Below are 24,314 nucleotides of genomic sequence, written 5' to 3'. Positions count from 1 at the left end.
TCAGCATCGCCGGGGCAACTTTGATCAGCCGCGTCAATTTGCTCGGAAAACCGTTCTCGTGCATTATCTGCCATAGCCATCGCGGTCGACTGTATCGTATGCTACCCTCAAATCCATAAAAATATAATGCGCGGGCACGTTATACTCCCGATATTTTTGGGGTCAGAACTCCCATGCAACTCCGATAAAATTGATCTGATGCTGCCCTATGAAATGTTGTTATTGGGGATAGACGACGCTCAGTGGTCCAGAATCGCCAAGAAGCGGATATTGGCAATTGGGTAAAAACTGCGTAATTTCTTAAGGATAGTGTCTTAGGAGAAGTTTATTAATGAAATATAGCGTATCTTTCTACACTATTAAGGTGACCGTGAATTCGCCTATTAGGATGACACAAACTTTTGTTTTATAAATAATTTCAAAAAAAATTATTTTCCTTCAAGAAATTGATGAAAATACTAACATAAGAAACTTTTCTGACCATAGTAACTATCTAACTCTCACTGGTTGCGAAATACAATGATGTGTTTAAAAAGAGCACTTGAAAATTTATTATGTTCAATAACTTTGTGCGCGATTTTTTTATTCCTTTCAAATGTTCTACAAAGTTATTCAGTATGTTAAAATACACATTTTTTTCTAAACCTGTTTGTCACTAGGATGCATATTTAATGAGTAATGAAATATTTAAGAAAAAAAATTTAATCCGTTCAAAAAAAATTTCAATTTCGGGCAATTTCCGGCAAACCAACAACTTTCATAGGAACGTACCGAAATGCCCCTCTTTTGTTTAGGAATCGATGGCGTCAGCAGAGCTATGTGGTTAGGACAGGTCTTCTTCACCAATCCCGTTGGCTCAGGACACCTCGCGATGGACACTGCTCCGGTTCCTGGATAACGCAGCTCTGGTGGTTATCTGCGGCCTTTTCCCCACGGGTTCTTCTGGGTGACTGGAGTAACAGATGCGGTCCATGACGACCAGTTTAGCATCCCTTTGGTACTCCCGGAACAGTCCACTTAAGAACAAAGATCTCGTAGATAGCGCGCTGTAAGTCTCCTTAGAATGGAGGGAGATCTCGTTAATCGTCAACTAACGTATGTGTTTATGCTGTGGGGCGAAAAGCACTCAGAGAGCATTAAACCAGCAGTCGTAGGTTTTTAAATAGGAAATGGCGGGTTCGGGGTCGGTAGTTTCGGAGTGTAGGCTCCGAATCTGTTCACACTTGCCTTGCCTTCCAGTGATCCGGATTTTAAGATACACTGGTCGGGGTGGTTTTTACTAGTTACTGTACTAGTTTAGTGATAGTTCAGTCGATTCTCTTCTCTTGGATTCGTTGCAATTTATTATTTATGTAAGTTGAAGCCACGAAACCCAAATATGCGCAATCAGCTTTCCAGTGCGGTTCTCTCACGAGAGCACTGCAAGCACAAAGAGCATAACTGTTTCAAAACAATCTGAATGATCCACCATACTGCCCATCATTGGTCTATTACCAACACATGCTACGCTCCGACTAGTTTTTGCTTTCTCCTCATCTTTCCATGCGAGAGCTTATCTTTCTAGTTGTAATTCATACAGCCGGCCGACAGTTCCGCAGATGGTTCGGTTCATTCACCGTCTTAGCAGGTTCCTACCCAGAAAAAAAACCTGTTTTCAATTCTCATAAACAGCTAGAAAGATTGAATTTTTTACTTGCACGAGAAAGTTCAAATAGTGCTACAGTACGGGTAATAAGAACGAATTAAGTGAATTTACTCTCCAAATATTCAACAGTCAGACACTAAACGCACCGCCAAGTGTTTACGGTTTTTGCACTAACTGGGAAGAAAGCTTTCGGGTGCTTAACCAATGGGCACAACGTTCTGAAATTTGTTGTGATTTAATTATGACATTTTAGTTGCTGGTCAATAAAATTGGAATATTTTGTGTTAAAAGTGATAAAGTGCGTTATTTCTTAGGTTTATTTTTATATTTCGTTTGTGAATAAAACTGGAAATAATCTATATACGTATGTTGTTCAAGAGTCATATCACTTTTCGAAGAGAAAGCATCAAATCGTGCTACAAAACAACAACTACACACACGCAAAGTACTATCTTTGAATAGCACTACCATCGTATTCCATTATCGCTAATACTTGCATCTTGTGGTGGACATGGTTAGTGACGAATTTTACTACGCTTTGTCGCGATTTTAGTTGGCTCGGTTAAGCGCTCGTTGGTACGGTTCGCGCTCTGCCCGGCACAGCCACTCTCAATTGATTAAATTAAATTCCAGTTACTCTCACTAGCATACGGTTCGGTACACGCTGCCAGCAGCAGACGCCCCAGCTTTGTCTGGAGTTGCGCTACGCTTGGCTCTGGCTCAGTGGCGATAGGCGAGCTAAGACGAGTTGGTCGACTCGAGGAAGGCTCCCGTCAATTAGCTCGGAATATTTAAGCCGGATGGACGTGTAGCACACGGACTCCGTATAATTTTTAACCGACCGCAGTGAAGTGAGTGCTAATCGTAATCAGCGGGTTGAATCCAAACAACGGTATTTATGTGTCAGGCCCATTGTCACACCTGTGGAAGATCGCAATAATCGTGTTATCAGTTAGAATTCAAAACTTTTGCATAGATAAGACGAGGCCGGAGCGAGAAATTGACACAGTGTTTTCTGGGTTTTGTTTTGCTGCTGTATGCAAGATTGTGGTGGCAAAGTAAACCAACCAACCAACCAACCGAACCAACCGCACTCCACTTCTGTCTACCAGACGCGCGCCATGTGTAAAATTGTCGACCCCAAAGGGCATAAGTAAGTGATCATTTAGTCAATATTTGCTGTTTCATCTCGATACTGAGAGGGTTGATGAAAAGTTTTCGTTGTTCGAAGAGTGTGAAAAGTGAACTTCGATCTCATCTCGGCTGTTCCTGACACACTTCGACAGGAATATTAATTGTTTGGCTACTAATTAATGTGCTTTAATGACCTCAGATTGTACGTGACGCGAGGATCATAGTGAATTATCGCAAAACCGATTGGCCACCCAGTCTGAAGAGCATAGATTCAGACGCACTTTCGCCAATAATCCAGACGGGCACGGCAGGCGCGTGCTGATAGCTGAAGCGTCTCGCCGGGCGTCCCGGACTGATGCTGCGGAAATTTATTTGTTTACAACAACTTATAATGGCAGCCACTGCCTGGTGTGATATTTTTAATAAACGGTTAATCATTGGAAAGCCAGACTATGTTTTTCCCACACACAAACAATGTTTGGTATGGTTTTAATTGAAATTATCGGTAATCGTATTCTGATCACGTTGGTAGCGGGTTTTCGATTTCGTATTGCGAACATTCCAGTGATTACTATTGAAAGTGACGGAACCATACGGAATAGTTATGAATAACTAGTTTAAATAATTGCAGTGTTTATTTTTTTTTCTAAACTGACTTGAGAACTGAAACTATAGAGCATGATCTGATATTCAATGTGTTTTGCATATTAATTAGATAGTCGCGTGTGCTAAAATGCTCCTGAACGGAATTATATAGATGTTGGATAGCTATCAACAATGTCTAGGTTATGAAAAGTGGTTGTATTTTCTATTACAGTATTTAAAAACATGCTATGAGAGCATAAGTATTAGGTATACTTAATAGATTATTACAGTATACAAAACAAAAGCATACGCGATAAAGAGCCATATATTGGATTTCAAGTGGATTTCAACATGCTAAGCCAGTGTTTCTACGCATTTTGATAAAAATATAACGGCAATAAAGGTCCGGCAAAAGACAACGAAATAGTGCATAAAAGTGGACACTATTCCTTAAAACACACAGCCAGATTACCTCGTTAATGGCTCGTAATTGAAACCTGAAAAAGAGCATTTTAGGGCCAACCATACTATGTTTGACGCTTCAATTACGTTTTTGCAAGAACGCTTCAAATCGTTGAGGTAAATCAAGCACAAAATATGTTTTTAAATCTAATCTTTAACTATTTGTAAAATTGACCGCATGCGGAAGACCATGGCTCACATCGTTATCAGGCATTACGTGATGTTTATTAGTTTTGCCTGCATGCAAGACTGACAGAAAACGGTTGCTTAATGCCGGGACGATTTACAGTTTTTCTGTTAGTTATTTGTTGCATAATCTCCACATTTTATGGAATTTTATTTTTAGCCGTCACAAGTATTTATAATCGCACGGTACAACTCTGGTCGATACTTCTGTGCAAGCTAAAGAGACTTGGCTATACTGAGAGGATTTGCAATTGGTAGGAATCATATCTTGTTGATAGACAACTCTACGTACGGATTGGAAATTGTCAATCAGCTATATCTACGAATCAATCGGGTGTACCTCAGAGTAGTAACCTGGGTCCCTTGTCATTCTCAGTACTTGTGAACGATGCAGCACTGATCCCTGACCAAGGCGGACGACAATTCTTTGCTGACGATTTAAAAATATACCTTTTTTGGTAATAGAGAAGTTCTGATGTATGTAATGTTATACTGTTCTATAACAAGCTGTGTGGCTTGGAGAAAATCTTCGAGTTTGACTTGCCCAGATCGATCCGTATTGAACAAAAAAGAACTCCATACAAGTTCATGTAGAAAATCTCACGGGTCAATTTTGCCTCTGTGAGTTGCTGCAAAAGTGCAACAAAATCGACCCATCTCTGAAACGGATGGTGATTGATGATGGAAAGTGGGTCACTTACGATAGCGGAACGATCCGGTCAACCGGTGCTGGTTTGCTGTGTGCTTGATGCGATTGACAGGAAATAATCTGCTACTAGATGCTTCCCTACGAAAACACAATCAATCTGGAAGAAGCACAAGTCACTCTTTAACTTTTCACTCAACACTACTCATAAGCTAGTGCACAGTGCTTTGTCCGACTATTATACTAGCTACTACCTTGGGCCATTTTTCCAATTTTTCAACTGTTCGTTGGTTTCAGTGTTTACTCAGCTTCGCCATCGTCAAAGCCCAAAAAGTTTTGATGGGATGAATCTCCGAACAATTTGGTGGTTTCATATCTTTCAGTACACCATTACCTATACCATTGTTGGCTGCAAACCAGAGTAATGATAGGAAGCAAGATCCGGCCAAAATATCGCAGCATTATTATGGTGTTTAATCCAGGATAACAAGCGTTTTTGTAGATAAACTTTTTCCATGTACGGTGAAGTCACAAGCAACACAGTTTTTCGCACAGTTGTAGTAGTTGCAGAAACTTATTTATGACTGAAATGAGTCATAAAGCGGTTTCCCCAACTGGGTTGTACCAACTATGCTAGTAGGGGTAGAGATGTATTGTGGAGCATGAAGAAGGCAAGCAAACCATGAACTGTACACCAGCTGCTGGGAGAACCAATCATCGTCCATACTGCGATAATCAGTTGGCTGTGGCGGGTTGGTCACGTCGTACGACACGATAAGAACAAGCTTGAAGAGCTGTGCGTAGTGTGCCAAATCTACTAAGCGGAATTCCGCTTGCGGGTTCTACACAAACTGAAAAACTGGCAACGAAAATTCATGGATCGAATTGAATAGAGACAGCTTTTGTCTGCTGCCGATCCCGATCGACATCGTTAAACAGCTGGCATACTAGTGGCATCCTTATGCTTCTGCTGCAGTCCATCCTATGCCATGAAAGTGATTAAGGTCCTGCACGCTATTCTGTTACCTAATTTGAACCTATGCAGTATCATTCGAAACAGTCTTAGTCTCGTCCTACAACCATGTTCAACAACCATGCTGCAACAGCTCATTTCGTTTGATTGAATCGTGCGCCACCTTGAAATCCACAAACAGATGATGATTCTATAAGGTATCTCTCAGAACTTATCTTCAGTCGTTAGTTTTTCGACTGTAACCCAAGAAGGAAACATAATGTAATTTTTATGATTAAAATAAGAAAATTTTCCCTTCCAAAGAATACAGTGTTTTCGACTTTTCTCTGGTGTTTTCCATCTATGTGGATCCATTTTCCTCAAGATATTTTTCCATAATTACTGAGAAAACTTACTTTACTGCTTTGGAATATGGACTGGTATGAAATTTAAACTAGACTGGACACTTGACTACCACACGGTTTGCTTCGAGGTACGATGCTAGTGTGACAAGCCAGCCGTAATGTGTTCGGATTTCGGCTGAACGATGCTATTAGAGCAAGTAGGATCGTTGCACTAACCCTGTACTGTTCTGTACTCTAATAACCGGTTGCGAAGTCTGTCGATAAAGAAGGGTCAAGTCTCAAAGACGTTTATAATCCACCCTAGTAGCATAGTTGTTACAAACCAGTTGTGGTAATAGATATATTTTGTTACAATTTTAGTCATAAATGAGTTGCTGCAACTAAAAGTGCCAAATGTGTGCTGCTTGGGCAAGGCTTTTTTGCACACTTTACTAGACTGAACTCTGAACTGGACTGGGTTCTGCTTGAGATCTAACTCTAATTCTTAGCTTTTCATGACCAATTTCATAAAACCGCCAATAAAACTATGAGCTCCACAAGAACTTTCAAATGACCGCTATAAAACTGCCTTCTGACCAAGTGGCCCGCTCCTCAGAATGTTTTCATAACCTCAATAAGAATCAGGTAATAAGCTCAAGTAGTCGTATCACACTCTGCTGAAAGCAGCAATAAAACTGATTAAGCTTTCGCTGCTTGCCAGCCACCGTCATAATTTAATAAAACTTTTCGCTTTTCGCTCGGGTAAAAGCTATATCAGTTCGCCAGCTTTGTCAACTTGAAAATACATCAATGAGCAGAAAAGTTTTACTGTCAGATCATTCTGAATGGTTTGGTTTATACCGACCATAATCAAATATCCCATAGAATAAACAATGAATTTTTAGCAGTCTTAGTTCGTTTGCAGCACTTGCGCATTACATTTTATCGTGCATATTGATATGATAGGTGGACCAAATCAACGCAACACTGAAATATTGCAATTTTCGGAAACTAGTTGTTTTAACAAAATACAGTGGACTCTCGGAAAATTTAATCGATTAGGAAATGGGTCGATTAACTTTTCCGAACTATTAACTTTTCTGAGTAGTCCTAGAAGTCATTTAAAATGATAAATAAAAAAACGAAAAATACATTCTCGGATACATGAAATAAATTTTTATGCATCTGGAAGTTGTAATAGAAAGAAATATATAGCAAGATCTTTATGAAATAATACTTAGTTCGTTTCAGTAGGTTTAAAATAGTCTGTCTTACTTTTGTTTTTTCGTAGTCTACGACTACGTTTTGATAATGTTCGTGCTTATTTTTTGCTCTCTGCTGTTCCTTGTTTTGTGTTTAAAAATCAATCTGAGCTTTTCCAGTATGTTATCAAAAATCCTGAAGTAACTATGTGTCCGTATTGAACCATTGTTGCAACTGTCAGGTACATGAGTTTAATTTGATCCAAGTTATGATGCGACTTTGTATAAAACTGTTGGAAAGGCGACAATCAACCGAAAAATGAGAAATAAAGGTAGAAGGTGTGAACGAACGTTTGGACAAACAATAAATTTAAACTCTAAGAAAAGTTAAGACAAAAATTAACTTTTTAAAGTGTTGCATGAGAGCTAATATTCGCTTAACTTTTCTGAGCAATTACTTTTTAAGAGAGTTAACTTTTCAAAGAGTTAACTTTTACCAGAGTCTACTGTAAATATATTCAGTTAGTCAATCTCAATTTCTGGCAAAATCATTTTAGTTGCTTCCTGTGACAGGAAAACCAATTGATAATAACTTTCTTTCTGCAAAACATTTTGCTTTGATGATTTTTTGTCTGCGAGCTAAAAAATATCCTAGAATACGGCAAATAATCGCATGATAAAATGATTTTGTTGTTGAACTTTAGTATTTCTCATGATGGCAGTAAACAACTGTTTGTTACCATTTTAATAACTCTATAAAACTTACAGATTTCTTGCGGTTTGGCAAGTAACCGCGATAAGATCAATTTTGATTTGCGCGCCATTCTGTATTGCCAACGAGTTTTAACATGGTAATATAAGCAACAACAATAAATTTCCTTTATTGACAGTTTTATTATGGTTTTCTAGCTAGCTATAAGTGTGTTTGGACTCGTATTCTCTTGGTATTGTGCAAGAACGCAATGAAACCTTAATAAAATTCAAGTAAAATCACCTTTCTCTCTCTATCGTTCTCTCTCTCCCTCTCATTCTCTCTCTATCCCGCTTATTCTCTCTCCTTCTCCCTCTCTCTTTCTCTAATTCTATCTTTTCTTTCGACGAATTTTTTATTGACTGATGTTTTTGGAGCGTCTTAGTAGAATACGAAACCTGGAATTAAATAAAAAGAAAACTTATCGAATTTAATTCTACTATGTATATGTATCCCTGACAGATACGTATTTCGCCTACGACTTCCAGGCTTCCTCAGTGTCTGTGCAGCAGCAGTTATATTCGATTAGTCAATCTCAGTTTTTAGCAACGTCATTTTAGTTGCATCATATGATATGACAACCGATTGATAATAACTTTTTTTCTGCAACTCACTCGTTACTTTGATAAATGTTTGTTTGCGAGCTAAAAAAATACATGAGATATATATTTCCGAACAAAAATGATTTTATGCTTGCAACGGCTTATACAATTGATACAATCAAACTAATATTATGTGTGTGTATCATTATGACCAGCGATGCCAGATCAGCGGTTTTCCCGCTAGATTTAGCGGGATTTCAAGCCGGATAGCGGGACTTAATAACCAAACAGCGGCTATCGGGAATCTAGCGGTTTTCTTAAATAACTCAGCGGGATTTTAGCGGGATCTCGATTTAGCGATATTTGGTAGGCAAGAAGAGTGCTGACAGAGAGGTTGACAGCAAAAAACTTCGTTTATTGACAGCCTAATGTCTGCTCATGCATTGGCAGATGGTTCAGTATATCCTGCTGATTAGAAAACTCCGTAATTTTTGCCTAGAATGGGATCAGTTCTGACAAATACTCATTAGAACTTACTGAACAAGAAGACCACCAAACCAATCCGTTTTGCGTATTCCTAATTTTTCCACAAACTAATTCGTTGCCAATGGCAAAATCTAACTGATTCATGAATTGCAAACAAAACAACACAAACAACTTATGTACATATATACATCATAATTTGCTATATACCGCAGCATTTGTATGATAACAAAACCAAAAAAAATCGGCTGATGAGCCGATAAACCCTAAGTCTAAAAGACAAATCGGTACATTTTTGCTAAAACAAAATATCAGCGAGAACAAATAGCCGATGCGCTTTTCAGATATTTTTGAATTTAGGCTGCTTATAAAGATTGAAACATATCTTCTTTTGTCACCAAAAACCATAACCATTTGCCAGCTTTGCTGAAATTTTGCATTATTTTTATCATAGCTAGACACAGAAAGAGAATTTGTGCTAAAGCTTTTTTCGAAATTTTCGCTTGTGTTCTTAGACTCCTTAATTATAAGATTAAGGAAAGATAAGATTAAAGATAAGATTATTCTTGCGAAATGTCGTAGTAAATTGTCATTATATGAGGGATAACAAGATACTTCTTTTTCTGTTTCCTGAAGCTTCGTCAACATGAATGCAGCAAATTTGCATAATGTTCATTCAATTGCAACCTCTCAATTTCAGCAGATCATCTTGATTTCAAATGCAAGCCTTACTGAAATGAATATTCTGCACCAGAAACGAAGGAATAATATGACTTTTGGGTCAGCGGGATTTCTAGCGGGAAATAGACTCTAGACAGCGGGATTTCAGCGGGAAATCAACCTCTGGGCAGCGGGAAAATGGGCAATCGACCTGGTAACACTGATTATGACTTAAGTCTCTCTTGGCGTTGTTTCGTTTTCGTATTGTGTCTCGTTCGGAGTGCACGTACCATTGTTTGAGCTACGGTCGTTGATAATAAATAAATTCCCAAACGGTGCTACTGGCGGCACTATTTTCCGTAACCTCAAACATCTCGGCATAAAAAGCAAATTGTATACTATACAGTAAAAAGCTTAGTTGGTATATGTTGAAAACCGTAAAAACCGGAAGAAAACGAAGCGTCAGAACTGCAAAGGACAAAATGATTGTTCGAGAGCGAATTCATCGCAGTTGTGACCGGTCCACACGGAAAATGGCAGTCTCAAAAATATCAACAGGGAATCTCTTCGTCGAATTTTAAAAATGGATCTAGATATGAAAGCGTTCAAAAAACGTAAAATTCATGGATTAACGGAAGCAGCAAAACAAAAACGGCAGGAAAGATGCAAACTGCTGCTCCGTCGGCACGGTAATTCCGAAGTGATCTTTTCTGGTTTGTTTTTCAAATTTATTAACAGTTTTATTTATTAACAGTTTTATTACTATGGTTTTATAGTTAGTAATTAGTATGTTTTAACTTGTATCGTTTCGGTATTACGTTGGGCCATAATAAAATCAGAAGTATTGCTTAATACCGCAATAAAACCTTTATAAAATTCAAACACAACCAAGCGGCTTCTGAATTGTTACTTGGAATATCATTGGAAGAACTTGTCTTCCAATGGTGTTGTAATAAAACTTTATTGAACAATATTTTATCTGCAAAACTACACATTTTTTATGTCTTCTACAAAGTTGTAGTTGAGCATATTTAGTTTCCAGTTCACAGAGAATTATTCGAGAATTTGTGTTTATCTTTAAAGAAATTTCCGACTGTGTATGTGTGGTTTTGGTTGGAGGATTTTGTTCCCGTTCTCTTAAAAATAACTTTGTAGCGAAAGGGACATAGTGGATGCCAAGGGAGTTTATGAGTATAATTTTATATCGCATAAGCTGAGACGAACCTTTGTCTACTTGTTTTTACAAGTAATAATCATCTTCCCGTGACACTGGCACTACTACTAAAGACCGCGGGGTATTTTTCTGTCTTTAGTAACAGCAGGTACCGGACAAACAATTAAATTTTATTACACGCTTGTTATGGCACTAATGACGAAATCTGATCATAAAATCTTAATAATTCTTACTAAGATAAAGATAATAAGATAAATTCTTACTTCGGTTTAGACACAATCGTAGTTGTTTGTTGTTGAATTTTGAACTTAATTGGAGGTACTGGAGATTGCAGAGCTGCCCCTTGGCTTCTTACAATTGATTCGCTATGCAGTATTCTTGTTTCCGGTTATTCGCGGATTACAGTTACAGGGATTTCTTTCGGAATCAGCATAAGCGACTAGCGATAAATTTAATTACACTTCATGTAACCATGTAAGCTTTTTGTTGTTTATTCTTATATAAAAATTCCTTTGTGCCATGTTAGAATATCAACCTATTGATAAATAATTACAGCCTATCGAGATTCCAATGCCTCCAGTGCATTAATGAATCATTCTAAACTGCAAAACAACAACTAGCTTAAAGGCAATGGCATCTCCAAGTGGTTTTTCTCACCTGTAACTGTCAATCAACTCATATTAATTGTACTTGTTACTGAAGCTACATTTCAATATTACAGTTCACCGATAGTACCTTGTTTGCCTTGAACTTCCACCCCTTCCACTCAATTACATCATTCTAATATTACGTTGAATCGTAACTAATAAAATCTGTTTTTGCTCGCTGCCTTTACAGCTTTTGAAACGTTTCTTGCTCCACACACGACCAAGTTAGCCGTATACTAAAACCTCTCGAGATCTGTGTAAGAACCACCCTCCACTAGCTATGAAAGCCGCACAGTGAAGAAATCTCATACCGATCGATCGAGTGTAGTTTATAAAGTTCAACCGTAGAGTCACCACACGAGATGGGAACTGATACGGCGATCGCAATCGATGTGCAGAACGAAGACTGCCGGCCGAGTACGTGTTTGAGCTTTCAAGGAGTCACCTATCAGGTTAAGGGAAGCGATGGCAAGAGCAAAAAGCTGCTGCACGGGATTTCCGGTAGCTTCCGATCCGGACGTTTGGCTGGTATCCTGGGTCCCTCCGGGGCGGGAAAGTCATCTTTATTGAACATTCTTAGTGCATTTAAGTGAGTATTAATAACAGTGAAAGCTACAACTGGTAATTTTAATGTTTTCTTATATTTTTAGAACCAAAAAAGTCAGCGGGGAACTGTTGGTCAACGGAAAACTGATTAAGCGTCAAAAGTACCGCCGGGAGGTGACTTACACATCACAGGATGTCAGCATGCTGGGAAACATCACAGTAGTGGAAACTCTCGATTTTGCTGCTGAACTGAAGCTACCGAATAGCGTTTCTGCTATGGTAAAATCGAAGACCGTGAACGACATAATAAAGCTGCTGGGACTACAAAAGTGTGCCAACAATCACGTGGAAACGATATCCGGTGGCGAGAAGAAACGGCTCTCCATCGGGTTGGAGTTGATTTCTAACCCAAAAATTATGTTCTTTGACGAACCGACCAGTGGGTTGGACATAATAGCTGCCATGCAGGTGATTGCCCACCTGAAGGAGCTGGCTTTGAGTGGACGGTGTGTGGTTTGTGTGATTCACCAACCAAGCTCCAGTATTCTTCAGATGTTCGATGATCTGATGATACTGTCCGAAGGACAGTGCATTTATAGGGGACCACTGGATGAGCTGGTATCCACATTCAAAGCCAGCGGCTTCGAATGTCCCAACTATTATAATCGTGCAGATTTTGCCCTGGAAGTGGCCAGCTTAAAGCACGAAGGAAATCTCCTGAATCTAATTGAAAAGTCCAAAGAGGACTCCAAAACGGCCGATAAGGATACGAACGAATCGGCAAATTCCAACGAGACTGATACGATGCTAGTTTCGACAGAAACGGATGAATCCGATGCAACCGATCGGCAGTATCCGGTTTCACAGTGGAGTCAGTTTATGACTCTTACCAAGCGGACGACACTGTGCACCCTGAGGGATATGCAGCTGATGAAGATGCGTATTCTGGCTCACCTTTTCGTCGGACTGCTGATTGGGGTTGTGTTCTGGGACGTCGGTAACGACGGTTCCAAGGTACTGAGCAATGCGTCCTGTTTGTTCTTTTTTCTGATTTTTGTGTTTTTCGCCAACTCCATGCCGCTGGTTATGACGTGTGAGTTTCGTTTTTGTTCAATGTTCCCAACACTGGAGAACGATTGATTTCGTAATTTTAATTTTAGTTCCACTGGAAACGGCTGTGTTCATCAGAGAAAGAATGAATAATTGGTATTCGCTTAGCGCGTACTTTTTCTCCAAACTAGTTGCCGATTTCCCGTTTTTGGTAAGTTGAAATTGAGTTTATATGCTTTCAGTAGTCATAAAGTTAAAATTTGTAGATTTTGGGCCCCACACTGTTTCTAGCCAGCTCCTACTACATGACTGCTCAACCGATGGAACTGGAGCGCATGGTGATGCTGTGGGGAATCTGTGTTCTAACGGCATGGATTGCTCAACTGTCAGGCCTGTTGGCGGGAAGTTCACTGCCACTTGAGGTAACACCGTTTAGGGGACAAATTTCTGTACCTAATTCACTATCAACTTGAAACTAATTTCAGCTAAGCGTATTCTGCGTGCCCTGCTCGGTCATTCCAATGCTGATTTTCTGCGGATTTTTCGTACGCTTCCGAGAGATGTTCGACTTCCTGATTCCGTTCACCTATATTGGCTATTTTCGATATAGCTTCGAGGGTGCTATGCAGGCTATCTACGGATTCGATCGGGCCAACATTCCCTGCGAAAAGTTCTGCTACTTTGGAAAGGTTTCCAAATTTTTGGAGAGTTTCGATATGGAGGAAAACAACTTCACTATGGATGTTACTGGTCTGTTGGTGTGGATCTTTGTTCTGCATGTAGCTTTGTATGGCAGTTTGGTGCTAAGACTAAGACGGAATCAGTAGTCGGTGTTTGTGGGATGCAGGATGCTGCCTCATTAACTGATAAGAATGGAATTTATCAAGTCCTTTATTCTAAGTACTTTTATTATTGACGATATACATGTTTTGATAAACTTTTATATAACCTTTTGTTTAATCGCGTTCATTACTGCGCATTCGATGACACTCGAAAAAGAAAAAGGTAATACACAATTCACTGACTACCCAAGCAACAATGCGAGTTTTCTTGAACTCTTATGAGGGTTTTTGTGACTAATTTTGGACTTAAATGCCATCATTAGAGTGTAATCAAACCCAGATTGTTACCTGGGTATTGCTGGTAACGATTAACGAAAGGTGAGAAGGAGTGGGGGATCCGTGGCGGCAAATCCCAATTGTGCCAGAGCGCATCAGCGACCAACGAGCTGGGAACGGGCTTTGTAGTGATGGGCAGAATGCAGCATCCCGTAATGGACTGGAAAGCGATCAACGAGAGGTTGCGAATGTTGGAGATAAAAGGCCGATTCTTCAACTACACCATCATAAACGTGCATTGTTCGCTCGAGGGTAGATCCGACGACAAGAAGGAAGCGTTCTATGATGATCATCTATTCTATGGTGATCGAGCCACATAGCCTACACACCGACACGAATGATAACCTTCCTGGGGCCTGGTGATCAGAAGCACTTTCTTTCCCCGCAAAGATATCGCCAAAGCCTGAAGATCTTCTAACCAACGAACCCTGAACCAAATGGACCATGTTCTCAGCGATGGCCGGTTTTTTCGAACACCATCAACGTACGCTCCCTACGGGGTATGAATATCGACTCGGATCCATTACCTGGTAGTAGTACATGTGCTCTCAAAACTGTCGACGGTTTTTACCTCGCCCTCCAAAATCTCCCTCCACGGTTAAACATACGGCAACTGCGCAACCCACGAGTTGTCATGAACTACGCGCGTAAGGCAGGAAGCTGTGAAGCTAGGTGCTTCGACCCTCGTAGACGGATGGAGCCGGTCAATGTGGCCGTAACTGCAGTGCTAGCTGAAGAATCCTCGAGTGCACAAAATGATTGGTTTGACGGGGAATGCCAACAAGCGGTGGAGTGGAAAACTTCCGGCAGTACTCTACAAAAATTGTCAAAAACCACTAGCAATGGCACTTCAATGGATAATTTCAAGCATATGGACGGAAAAACTACCGGAAGACTGGATGACTCCAAAGAACAGTACCGGTAGCAGTATGTACGCCAGTCTCACTCTAGCTGTGATGCTTATAGGTTCCGACAAGAATGCGGTCGTGAAACACATCGCGCATGAGATGAACTAGTTAAGCTGGGACTTCCTTACTGCCTCAGCGCGTTACAAGTATTTTTGTGGCTTAGGCAGTCGTATGCTTTTTGAAATCAACAATTATCAGAAAAAGAGAGTCCTAGAATTCAGTGATTTGATTCAATATGCAATCCAATGCGGAGAGTTATAATGCGATCCACGTATGATCGTTCGTTTGGTTGGCACAGAATCCAGAATCCAGCTAGTGCAGTTGAATAGGTTCCGGCTAAGGAGTGTTCTTTGAGAGTGATTCCGATAGCTGAAACTGAAACTGAAGCTGCAATAAAATATGTCAAGTGCAGTACAGCACCAGGAATAGAGTGCATTTCAGCTGAGATGCAGAAAACTGTCCCAGTATTGTAAGCCATAGCTTAAAATTCGAGACATTTCCGGTGAACTGCAGATGTAGGACATCTTGGTGCAAGTCCCCAACCAAGGAAACCTGTTGGAATATTGGAACTGGCGTGGCAAGACTATCAAATCCGGATCCTTATTCGGATCCAGAATACAACCAACACTCCAGAAGCAGCAATTCCGTACCGATTCCGTACTGGCTGATCGTGTGTGAACTATATCATGACGCTCCGCATTGTATTGGAGCAAACAATTAAATTTCAGGACTCTTCTTGTGGTCCTTATTGATTTCGAAAAAAACATTTGACCGACTTAATTACGAAAATATTTGGAGTGATTAAGTAATAAAGAGATTCCATATAAGCTAGTTTATCTCATCAAGCCACAGTCCAGTGCAGCTCAAGCCGCAAATGCTAATACCTGATTGTCGATGTTACCAATGCCCGATAGAGACAGAATTTTGGGGGAAGTACAGGGGGAAGTGGCCCGGACATTCCTTAAGAATAGTGGCAAATCTGCGGGGAGATAGTCGGCTAGAACCCGCAGAAACAGCAGAGAACAGGTAGACCCAGACGCTTATTACAGCGTACCCTAACTAACACAGACTGGATTCCTGATTTCAAAATCCCAAGGATTCCTATTTCATTGTAAAGGGGACTACATTACCGAGTCATAGGTATCCCAGGAATTCGCCTTTTAGATTCTTCTACAAGAATCCTGATTCCATTCCGCCATGGCTTTTACCTGTCGGCAGGACAGGTCCTCGTCTACAGCCCGGATGTCGTTGGTAGGGTTGCGTCGTCATGAGCCTCTAGATCTGCCTCTTCTGCGCTGTCCTTGCGGATTCCAATCGAATGCTTCTCTGTTCTCTCATTCGCTCCTTTCCTCAAGGTGTAACCGATCCACTTCCACCAACGTTCACGAATGTCTGTTACTACCGGCTGTTGATGACATCGACAATGGAGTTCCTCATTCGATATCCAGTTGTTAGGCCACTGAGCATGAATGATATATCGTGGACAATATTATTAAATACCTACAGTGCGCTGCCTTTGCTGAGATGTACCGCGTATCACAGACGTATAGCAATACGGATTTAACGTTTGAGTTGTAAATTCTGGTTTTCGTATATAGAGTGATCTGGTTTGAGCGTCAAATGTTTAAACCGCACCGCAAAACATTTGAAGCATAGGCACGCCTGGCCTTCCTGATCCGTGCGGTTATATCAGTCTTCGTAACTTACTTACTTACTTATGTGTCCATGTCCGCCGGTCCGGCAGAACAAAGGGATGAAATCAGAGATCTCAACTGCAGACGGTTATCCGCCGTGGCTTTTACCTGTCGCCAGGACAGGTTCTCGTCTGCAGCCCGGATGTCGTTGGCTAAGCTCCGTCGCCATGAGCCTCTGGGTCTGCCTCTTCTACGCTGTCCTTGTGGATTCCAGTTGAGTGCTTCTCTGCAAACCTCGTTCGCTACTTTCCTCAAGGTGTGTCCGATACACTTCCACCTACGTTCACGAATTTCTGTTGTCTCCGCTGAGACGCACCATGTTTCGCAGGCATACAGCAGTACGGATTTAACGTTTGAATTAAAGATTCGGGTTTTCGTACGTAGAGTGATCTGGTTTGAGCGCCAAATATTTCGCAGACCTGCAAAGGCACCCCTGACCTTCCTGATCCGTGTGGCTTTATCAGTCTTGGTACCACCATCGGGCGTTGTCTGGCTACCAAGATATTGAAAGGCGTCTACCTGCTCAACTTGTTGTCCCGCTACTGTGAAGTTGGTGGAATTGTCAGTGTTCACTACCATAGACTTAGTTTTCGCTACATTGACTGTGAGACCTGCTGCCTGGGAGCTCTCGGAGAGGTCGTCTAACTTGCTCTGCATATCGTTTCGGCGTTGTGCGAGCAAGACAATGTCGTCGGCTAGGTCGAGGTCATTTAGCTGCTCCATCGTTAGAGGATTCCAAGGCAATCCTCGATTTGGTCTACTGTCAATTGCTCCAACTAATATCTCATCCATAACGATGAGAAACAGAAGCGGTGATAAAATGCAGCCCTGTCTCAGGCCAGTACTAACCCCAATAGGGTCGGACAAGACGCCGTTGTGCAAAATCTTGCACGGGAACGCCTCGTACTGAACATCGATGAGATGGACCTTTTATCTGGAACTCCTCGACGCCTAAGTGCGCCCCAGATGTTTTCGTAGTTGAGTCGGTCAAACGCCTTTTCGAAGTCAACGAACATCAGCAGAAGAGAGTTCTGAAATTCGTTGATCTGCTCCAATATACTGTGGAGCATTGGGATATGGTGTACACGTGATCGGCCACCATGGAATCCAGCTTGCTGCCGCCGGAAAGTAGCGTCAAGCTCCCCCTGGACTCGGTTGGGGATTACCTTACAGAGTATTTTGGGAGTAGTACAGAGCAACGTGATGCCACGCCAATTACCGCATTATCAGTTAGCTCTCCTTTCTTAGGGACTTTGACCAATATGCCCTGCATCCAGTCCACCGGAAAAGTTGCGGTTTCCCATATATTGCTGAAAAGCTGATGCATCATCTGGGCTGACAAAGATGGGCACCTTTGTATTCATCTTGGTACCACTAAGGCCGCGAGAAATATCGTACAACAAACGGATTTCACCATTGGCGGCGGCGGTATCCCCTTGTTCGGCTAGGGAGTTAGTCCAGGGTCTCTTGTCCCGCCTACAAGCTCGTTTAACAGGCGTCTCCAGTTCAGCGTATCGTTGATGAGCAGCTGTCTTAGCCGATCTGGTTCGCGTACGCTCAATGCCTCTCTCCGCTCGTCGATCTTGCTCCACGTTTCATCCGAAATCCACTCCCTCCGCCCGCTGTGTGCTTTTCCAAGGGTTTCGTCACTGCTTACTGGTCGTAATAAATACGTTCTTTATACCGGTCCATTGTTCTTCGATGGTTACATCAGGGCACCAGGTGGCAACTCTGAGGCTCAGGACTCAAGTTGCTCGACAAAGGTCACGTCAGGATTCTCCAATCGGCGGACATCGTAACGGCACCAAACATTCTCCTCCCGTCGTTGGACACGTGCGACGTGCAGACGTATCTCAGCGATAACAAGATGACGGTCGGATGCAATATCTGCCCTGCGTTTGTTGCGTACAACAAGGAGGCTCCATCACCAACTACGGCTGATGTAGATGTGATCGATTTGGTTCTCGCGACGGCCGGGAAACCCTTGTAACGTAATGTGCTGATCTGTGGGCAAAGAGCGATCCACCCATGACCATGGTTGGTTGTCTGATCCAATCTTCGCGCTGGCGCTGAAGTCGCCCTAGTGGATTTAGATATTCCACTTCGGGGTTTTCTCAACCACACTGTTCAGCTGACTGTAGAAACTCTGTCTCCTGCAGGTCGGCAGCATCTGTTGGCGCATAGTACTAGATTTCTGTAAGGTATCTAACCGTGTTCTGAATCTGGCAACGATTATTCTTTCGTTTATCGGATCCCACTTCAACAGGGCCGTATGTACCCCTTGACTCAGTAGGAACCCAATTCCTCTTTCTAGTAGCATTTTCACCTCGTTTGCCACAGTAAAGGGTGTCCCACATCAAATTGCACCACGGAAGAAACGCTGTAGAAAATTATCTAATTGACAGATCTTTTTCAAACTTTTAGACAACAAAATATAACCCATTAGTAAGCTTTTGGCATATTTGTTTCATTCAACTTCAATACCATAACCGTATGCTCGCACCTTACGCTTAACCCCACTCAAAAAGTTTTGTATAACCTAGCTGCAGTTTCATCTGTACGGCAATCCACTTTTTCTTCATGTCTTTCTTAAACTTGACCTCCTTAGGATGCTTCCGTAGTGCCTGCTTCATAATAGCCCAGTATTTTTCGATGGGCCTTAGTTCCAGTCCAGTCCGTTGGAGGCGTTCATGTCCTTGGGTACGAAAGTGACTCCATTGTCTTCGTACCACTCCAATAACTACATCCTTTGAATATTGGCACGAAGGTAGATCCGGCCAGAAAATCGTAGGGCCCTCGTGTTGCTTCAACAGAGGAAGCAGATGCTTCTGTGGACACTCCTTGAGGTAGATCTGCCCGTTTACAGTCCCGGTAGTTACGAACGGCGCATTCCGTTTGTCACATGATTTCTTGGCCAAATCATGTACTTCCTGGCAAACCATGAAAGTTTCTGAATCCTTAGTTCCTCCGGAACATCAAACTTGTGCTGGACGGTAAAGTACAGTAGCCCCGGAAGCTGCCGGAAGTCCGCATCGACGTAAGTCTCATCATTCATGATGAGAGAGTTGAGGGTTTTCCAGGTGCTTGACTTGCCCGGATGGTGTCATGTGGTCGCCAGTACCCGGCCAGTGCACCTCGCTCAGTCCCAGGATTTCAAGCTTCAGGCGGCCGGTATATTCCATGTTCCTATTCATGTCCGTGTTTTCATGCTAAAGGTCATTGCCAATAATCCAGATCGTTTTCTTCTTACATTTTCTGCAACGTAGAATTATCGAGTACAGTAAGTTGTTAAACTAGGGACCTTAGTTCCGCTGACGGGGCTGCCATCTTAGAGTGGGTGGAAGCCCCTGTTCCTTTTTTGACGGTAACGAAGATATTATAAATTTTATATTGTTCCATAAAACCATTTATAAGGTCACCCTATAAGTTACTATGGGAGAATGACTAAACCGCAAGAACGCTTACGCTGTTCATTCACTCCACACAGAGGGTGAACACCGATGAACATCGGCGATCGCGTCGATGCGCACAGTCAACAAACCGCTGGGCGGCCGTAGCAGTGAGAGCGCCACCGCGAGCCGGTTGATTCATCGCGATCGCGGCGACTCCGCGTAGTAATATTCTCGCGAGCGCGATCAACAAGCGGCGTATTTTCATTCAGTTTCTTCACGGGTTTCGGCTTGACCAGATGGTCGATCTTGATCGAAGGTAATTTTTTTATGTGCGACTGGCGATCAAGTGATCGTTTAATTGTAGATACAAAAAGTTTTATTGTTTCGGGTGTTTTGAATAGTTAGCTACATAATTGAGGAGCAATTAAAGTACGTTTAATACAATGATGTTAACAACGGTGATACTATAAGATTTGGCTACCGAAAAGAGCATAGGAAAGAATGCAAATGGACACATTCCTGTAGTGGTTGGCACGGGGAAAGGCTTGAATGAGTCGAAAAACAGGTTGACGTCGGCTTTACTGAGTAGAACATTAGAGAGGTGGTCTGGGGATGTGTGGAGTGAACTTTTAAAGCCGAACCGGAAAAGATTACTAATTCTCCCGCACAGTTATTGGCGGTGTCGAGCGGGACCATACAGTTTTGAGGGTGTCGTGCAGTGAATGTAAATTTCTTTTAACCGAACAACATTTTGGCTGTCGGTTGCACTTTTTTTTCCTTTCCACTCTTTTGTCTTTATATGTGTTATCCAATTGAGAATGAACAACATGATCGGTTCTGGTATGTTGTTCTACAGCAGTTTAGTGGGGCTCGATGGGAGGCGTGCACATAAAAATAGTGGTAAATATCCATCAGATTGAACTTCACTCAGCTGACGTCATCGATGATCGTCTCATAAACGTTGGGCTGTCGCGAGACAATGTTTTTGTCTCCAGAAGAGTTGTTGATTCTTTATGCGACTAATTGGTTGAATTAAGCCTAGGTTGTCGCGTTTTCTTGCTAAATGCTCCAGAAGGTTAATCAATTGTAATCAACGCAATGAGACTAGGCATGTTTGTTTCGAAATCAGCAGATGAGAATGTTGTTAAATGTAAAGAATAATAAGAATAATAGAAACTTTTTACTGGGAATGTTGAGGAAATTCATTTATTGACTGTATTTAAAAGTTATTTGATGTGAAAAACAAACGCATGCAAAACCTAAAATTTAGACATTTCATTCAATAGAAATGAGACCTTTGTTAAATTGTAATAACTAATACACAGTAACTAATAATTCATAATAACTATATATTAGCACATAACTAATAAACAAAAACAATTCAAAGAAGTTCCGCTCAATAATTATTTTTTACGGATCGCAATCGAACCGTTTCGGCACTCTAATGAATCGCGGCTCTAAGAGTTTGGTTCATTTTCATTCATTATAACCGTTAGATAAAAAATCCACTGATATAAATATGTTATTTTTTATGTTCCATACTTTTGTGAGTATGAAAATGTTTTCTTAACGTAGTTTGTATTTTATTCTAATTAATTCTTCCCACTAGGTGAATAGATCCACAAAAAAAAAGATGAGTTTGGATGAAACGGTGGAAGTGGAAATCCCGCTGGTGAAAACCATCACCAGTTTGTCCTTCCGGAATCTTGACTACTCGGTCAGTCACCGAGGAAACAAGAAACAGCTGTTGAAGAACATCTCCGGATCGTTTCGATCGGGTCGGTTGACCGCGGTAATTGGACCGTCCGGAGGAGGTAAATCGTCACTCATGAATGCGCTTAGTGGCTTCAAGTATGTATGCTTATAACTAAAAACTTATAAATAAAAACTTCAAAAAGTATCCACTGAATGTGTCCACTTTTTAGAACACAAGGAGTCAAGGGTCGAATTCTAGTCAACAGTGAATCCGTCGATCCGCAGAAGTACCGCCAGCTGGTGGCGTACACTGCCCAGGACGTTCCGCTGCTGCCGAACATCACCATCCATGAAACGTTGCACTACGTTGCCGATCTCAAGTTGCCATCGAGTGTCACGAGGATTCACAAAATAAAAATCGTCAACGACATCGTGTCGTTGCTGGGATTGGAAAAATGCATTCACAACCAGGTCGAATATCTCTCCGGTGGCGAACGGAAGCGTCTTTCCATCGGCTTGGAAATGGTTTCCAATCCAAAAATTATGTTCTTCGATGAACCTACCAGCGGACTGGACAGTGTGTCCTCCTACCAGGTGATATCACATTTGAAAGAACTAGCAAAGCAGGGCCGTTGTGTAGTCAGTGCCATCCATCAGCCAAGTTCGGAACTGCTGGAACTGTTCGATGACATCTACGTTCTAGCGGACGGCCGGTGCATGTACCAGGGAACGCTGGTAGATTTAATCCCCAGTTTGGCGGAGGCGGGCTTCCTCTGCCCGCGGTATTACAATCCAGCCGATTTTGGTAAGTATTTACATGCATTATTCCACCTGAAATTAATTAAAACAGTTTATTCTATGTTTGCAGCACTAAAAATCGCTTCCACGGTTGAATCCGATCCCGACAAAACTAGTCAGCTGATGAAGCGGATGGAATCGGTAACGAATGAACAGCAGGTGAATGGTGAGTATGACGAGAGAAACGAATGCGCCTTAATGCGCACTCTCCGCTCCGTGACAGTGATAGTATACTGTAATACGTAACGAACCGCTTCCCGTTGCAGCCGTTCACGACGAACAGTGCGATGGGCGGGATATGCTGAAGCCCGCCAATGGTTCGAGTCCTCAATATCCCATCTCCCAGTTTCGCCAGTTTTTAATTCTCTTGCGGCGGACTTCTCTAGGAACGGTAAGGAATCTCAAGCTGACCAGGCTGCGATTGATAGGACACATCCTATTCGGATTAATCGTCGGATCTGTTTTCTACGACGTCGGCGATAATGGCGCGAAGGTGCTATCGAACGTTGGCTGCCTGATGATGATGCTCATGTTTATGGTATTCTCTAATGCAATGACGGTGGTGCTAACGTGTAAGCTGCTACATTAAATGTTTGGTTATAACAAACTAATTTCCATTCAATTTTAGTTCCACTGGAAATGTCGGTTTTCATTCGAGAGCACAAAAGCAATTGCTACTCGACGACGGCCTACTTCTTCTCGAAGATCGTCGCGGATTTCCCACTAATGTTGACCTCAGTTACCTGTTGCCAGATCATAGCCTACTATCTCACAGGGCAGCCGAACGAAACGGACAGGGTGGTCATGTTCTGGGGCATTTGTGCCCTGATGGGATGGGCAGCCCAAATGTACGGTCTGTTTGCGGGGAGTATCTTCCCTATCGACATTAGTCCGTTCGTGGTTCCAGCTACCGTCGTACCGATGATACTGTTTAGTGGGTTTTTCATACGCTACAGTGAACTGCTGACCGTGTACAGGCCGGTAACCTACGTGTCACCATTTCGCTACGGTTTCGAGGGGTTAGCTCTCAGCTGCTACGGATTCAACCGGACCGATATAGGCTGCGAGGATATGTTCTGTTACTATCGGAAGAGCAGAAAAATTCTTCAACTGTTGGAGATTGAGAACGGAAACTACTGGCTGGATGTCACCGGTCTTGGAGTTTGGATTTTATTATTGCACGTAGCACTGTATGTTAGCCTGCGGTGTAAGTTACGCTGGAATAAATAAATAATTGCCAAATATTTGAGATTTAATACCATCAATTATTTTATTGTTCACAATGGCTACAAGGTACATGAGTATTTTTGCATTGAATGATATGACAGGAAGGATAGCGGACGCTTCTGAAGACACTCGTCTCGGGAGATTTGCCCGTTGATGGTACCCGTCGCGATGTACGTTTGACTCATCTTGCCACACCCACAGATGGCCTGCCAAACCAAAAACTTTTTAGCGGATTTGTCCGCCTACTTCTTTCTTGCCTTTTTGGGAATGGCCAGCCGTGCTGTGGCAACGTGCGATCGAAATGGGCAAATATAAAGATGGAGATATTTTGACAGACGGCCACGCGTTGATTGAAAGGTAGAAGCAGAACTACGATAAACACCTGGGGTGACACTGCGATTCTCGTTTCGAGTGATTTTAGTTCGTTTTGACCACGTTAAACGAATGGGCGAAACGAACCAAAAACACTCGGA

At 42.0% G+C, this 24,314-nt stretch overlaps 2 protein-coding genes across 2 annotated transcripts; both read left to right on the top strand.

Annotated features, from left to right (window-relative positions):
* The first annotated feature begins 2,195 nt into the window (after positions 1 to 2,195).
* Positions 2,196 to 13,921, top strand: LOC128742384 (ATP-binding cassette sub-family G member 4-like). Its single transcript, XM_053838727.1, has 6 exons — positions 2,196 to 2,798; positions 11,604 to 12,002; positions 12,064 to 13,052; positions 13,120 to 13,220; positions 13,276 to 13,431; positions 13,495 to 13,921. The coding sequence occupies exons 2-6, from the start codon at positions 11,776 to 11,778 to the stop codon at positions 13,834 to 13,836; spliced, it is 1,815 nt and encodes a 604-aa protein (XP_053694702.1). The 5' UTR covers positions 2,196 to 2,798; positions 11,604 to 11,775; the 3' UTR covers positions 13,837 to 13,921.
* A 7,833-nt stretch (positions 13,922 to 21,754) lies between these two features.
* Positions 21,755 to 23,844, top strand: LOC128743369 (ATP-binding cassette sub-family G member 1-like). Its single transcript, XM_053839925.1, has 5 exons — positions 21,755 to 21,972; positions 22,047 to 22,621; positions 22,685 to 22,780; positions 22,881 to 23,186; positions 23,243 to 23,844. Exons 1-5 carry the CDS (start codon positions 21,755 to 21,757, stop codon positions 23,842 to 23,844), a joined length of 1,797 nt encoding a protein of 598 aa, XP_053695900.1.
* The last annotated feature ends 470 nt before the right edge of the window (positions 23,845 to 24,314 follow it).

Source organism: Sabethes cyaneus, chromosome 3 (assembly GCF_943734655.1).
Source record: "Sabethes cyaneus chromosome 3, idSabCyanKW18_F2, whole genome shotgun sequence".
Classification (NCBI taxonomy): domain Eukaryota; kingdom Metazoa; phylum Arthropoda; class Insecta; order Diptera; family Culicidae; genus Sabethes; species Sabethes cyaneus.
This window is presented reverse-complemented; position numbering and strand designations above follow the sequence as displayed.

Excerpts from the sequence above, each read along its gene's own strand:
- LOC128743369 (XM_053839925.1), top strand. The coding sequence starts at position 21,755 with ATGAGTTTGGATGAAACGGTGGAAGTGGAAATCCCGCTGGTGAAAACC. Across the intron at positions 22,622-22,684 it reads TTACAATCCAGCCGATTTTG|CACTAAAAATCGCTTCCACG; the intron begins GTAAGTATTTAC and ends CTATGTTTGCAG. Across the intron at positions 23,187-23,242 it reads AATGACGGTGGTGCTAACGT|TTCCACTGGAAATGTCGGTT; the intron begins GTAAGCTGCTAC and ends ATTCAATTTTAG.
- LOC128742384 (XM_053838727.1), top strand. The coding sequence starts at position 11,776 with ATGGGAACTGATACGGCGATCGCAATCGATGTGCAGAACGAAGACTGC. Across the intron at positions 13,053-13,119 it reads CATGCCGCTGGTTATGACGT|TTCCACTGGAAACGGCTGTG; the intron begins GTGAGTTTCGTT and ends TTTTAATTTTAG. Across the intron at positions 13,221-13,275 it reads TTGCCGATTTCCCGTTTTTG|ATTTTGGGCCCCACACTGTT; the intron begins GTAAGTTGAAAT and ends TAAAATTTGTAG.